This window comes from Cygnus olor, chromosome 3 (assembly GCF_009769625.2).
Source record: "Cygnus olor isolate bCygOlo1 chromosome 3, bCygOlo1.pri.v2, whole genome shotgun sequence".
Lineage (NCBI taxonomy): Eukaryota > Metazoa > Chordata > Aves > Anseriformes > Anatidae > Cygnus > Cygnus olor.
Window position 1 is genome coordinate 61,985,114 of NC_049171.1, and position 2,513 is coordinate 61,987,626.

General features: G+C 67.4%; 1 protein-coding gene across 1 annotated transcript; it reads right to left on the reverse strand.

Moving 5' to 3' along the window:
* Positions 1 to 427: 427 nt before the first annotated feature.
* OLIG3 (oligodendrocyte transcription factor 3) lies at positions 428 to 1,820 on the reverse strand. The gene is given in 2 exon segments (XM_040552922.1): positions 428 to 671; positions 673 to 1,820. Coding segments are annotated over 2 exon segments (822 nt in total). The 5' UTR covers positions 1,306 to 1,820; the 3' UTR covers positions 428 to 482.
* Positions 1,821 to 2,513: the final 693 nt, after the last annotated feature.

The window sequence follows — 2,513 nt, forward strand, 5'->3', positions numbered from 1 at the left end:
CAAACTGGCTCGGCAGCCCTCGCTGCCAGGAGCACCGCGCCGCCGGCCGCGCAGGGCGCCGGGGGAGGTGGGCCAGAAGCATGCATGCACCCGCTGGGCTACGCCGGGCCCTTCGGAGCAGGAGGTTCCCGAGACGGTGCCGTTCAAAAGAAAAGAAAGGAAAATCCCGCAAAAGAAGGAGAAGAAGCCCCAAACCGATCTCATCGTCTCTGCGTGGCTGCGAACGCTACAGTGACAACCATGTCCTTTTTTTTTCTTTTCTTTCCTTTTCCCCCATCCGTTTTAAGGAACTATTTACATCGCATCTTCTTCTTCTTTTTTTTTTTTTTTTTTTTTTTTTTTTTTTCCCCAGCGGGGCTTGCTCGCTGTCGCTCTCATTTCGTTCCTCGTCCCAGGGCACGCCGCCGCCGGGCAGCGCCCCCGGGGGGGTCCCTGCTGCCCTCGCCCCTCGCCCCAGCCGGCTCCGGGGGGGCCCCGCGGCGTCACTTGAGCAGGTCCTTGGTGTCCCCCGAGATCCTGGCCATGCTGGAGGCGGTGAGGGCCGAGAGGTGGGGCGGGGGGGGCATCTGGCAGATGGTGCAGGGGCACGGCAAGCCCGCCCAGTGCTGGAAGCCGCTGCCGAGCTGCAGGGCGGGGGGCGTGGAGGGGGTCTTGAGCAGGGAGTGGGGGGGGCCGGATGGTGCCGATGGCCGGCAGGGAGGCGGGCAGGGACGAGGAGGTGTTGGCCGAGGACAAGGCGGTGCCCAGGATGGGGTGCACCTGGTGCACGGTGCCGGCGGCGTGGGGAGGGTGCCCGGCGGAGTGTCCCACCGTGCCGCAGTGGAAGGCCGAGTGGTGCCCCCCGTAGATCTCCCCCACCAGCCTCTTCATCTCCTCCAGCGAGCTGGTGAGCATCAGGATGTAGTTTCTGGCCAGCAGGAGGGTGGCGATTTTGGAGAGTTTTCTCACGGAAGGCCCGTGGGCGTAGGGCATCACCTCCCGCAGCCCGTCCATGGCGAGGTTGAGGTCGTGCATCCTCTTCCTCTCCCGCCCGTTGATCTTCAGGCGCAGCTGCTGCAGGTCCTGCTCCGAGAGCTGCTTCTTGATTTTGTACTTGCTGCCTTCCCCGCCGGCCTTGGAGCCGGTCCTGGAGAGGCCTTCCCCGGCCATCTTCTGCACCAGGTCGTTCTGGGTGGAGGAGACGGAGTTGAGCCGGCTGTCCTGGTGGTGGTGGTGGTGGTGGTGGTGGTGGTGCTCCCTCAGGTACATCTCATCCATGTCTGGCGAGGAAGCTCTGCTGGAGACAGAGCTGGAGTCAGAATTCATTGTATTCGGGCGTCTGAGCAAGAAACTCTTCCCTGCTCCGGAGGTGGCGGAACGAGGCAAGTCCCCTCCGAAAAGCGACGAAAGAGGAACGAAAAAGGAGCGGGCGGGCGGCGGGCTGGGCGAGCAGCGGGCTCGGAGCGCTGGGGAAGGAGGAAAAAAAGCCCCCGGCCCCCTCTCGCCAGCCTCCCCCGGCCGCTCAGCCTGTTTACAGGATGGCCAGTTAGTGTGTGCTTGGACTAACCTCAGCCTGAAAAAGAGGGGCTTTTATAGCGCTGCAGCAGAGAGCAGAGACAAAAGGAGCCCTCCTATGTATAATGGTCTAGTTAGGATGACGTGCCATTATTCAGGGCGGTGCGCTTTGACTGTCCCATTTAGCAAGGACCCCTATTCATATTCATTGTGGTGCCACCCGGGACACCTCAGCCACGGACCATCGGGAGCCGAGGAGACACAAAACCCCTCTGATTGACACCGCACACTCAGCGCTCCGCGTGCCCGCCATCTCCTCCCCCTGCCCCTAATTTCCAATATAAAACCCCAGCCCGGCTACCGGGGGCTGCGGGGGGCTGCTCGGGGCCGCCCGGCCGAGCCTGGCCTCGGGCTGCAGCGGCCGGGGGCGGCCCGGGGAAGTGCCCCCGCTGCGACGGGAGGGATCGGGGGGGGGGGCTCCCCGCTTTGTCTGCCGTGTTTCTCCTCTCCTCCCCTTTCCCCCCCGTCCAGGCTCGCTCGTGGGGCACCCGCCGGGCCGGGGACCGCGGGAGGCGTCGCGGGGCCGTCGGGGGGGGCTCGGGGCAGGCGGCGGGCGGGGGGCCGGGGGGCTGCGGGCGGCCCAAAGGCCCGAGGTGTCCGCCCCGGTGAGTAACCGGCTCCGCGCACCGGCCGGGCTCTGCTCCGGCCGGCGGTGGGACGGGGAGGAATGGGGACAGGGCAGGGCTTGCGGGGACACCTGCGGCCGGTGTCGCCGCCCTCCGCGCAGGGCACGGCCGGAGCTCGGCCACGGCCCCGGGGGGGCGGACGGGCCGTGTGCGGGGAGGGACCTGCCGTGGGACGGGGAGACGGGGGGACGGGGGGGACAGGGCAGCCTGCACGAGCCGTGCCTCCGCCCCGGGGAGCGAGCCGGGCCCCGTGGAGACCCCTGCCTCCGAGCACGGGGCGCACCGACGCCTGCGAGAGGCCCCGGGGGGAGCCGTCGGGTGCGTTTCCACCTG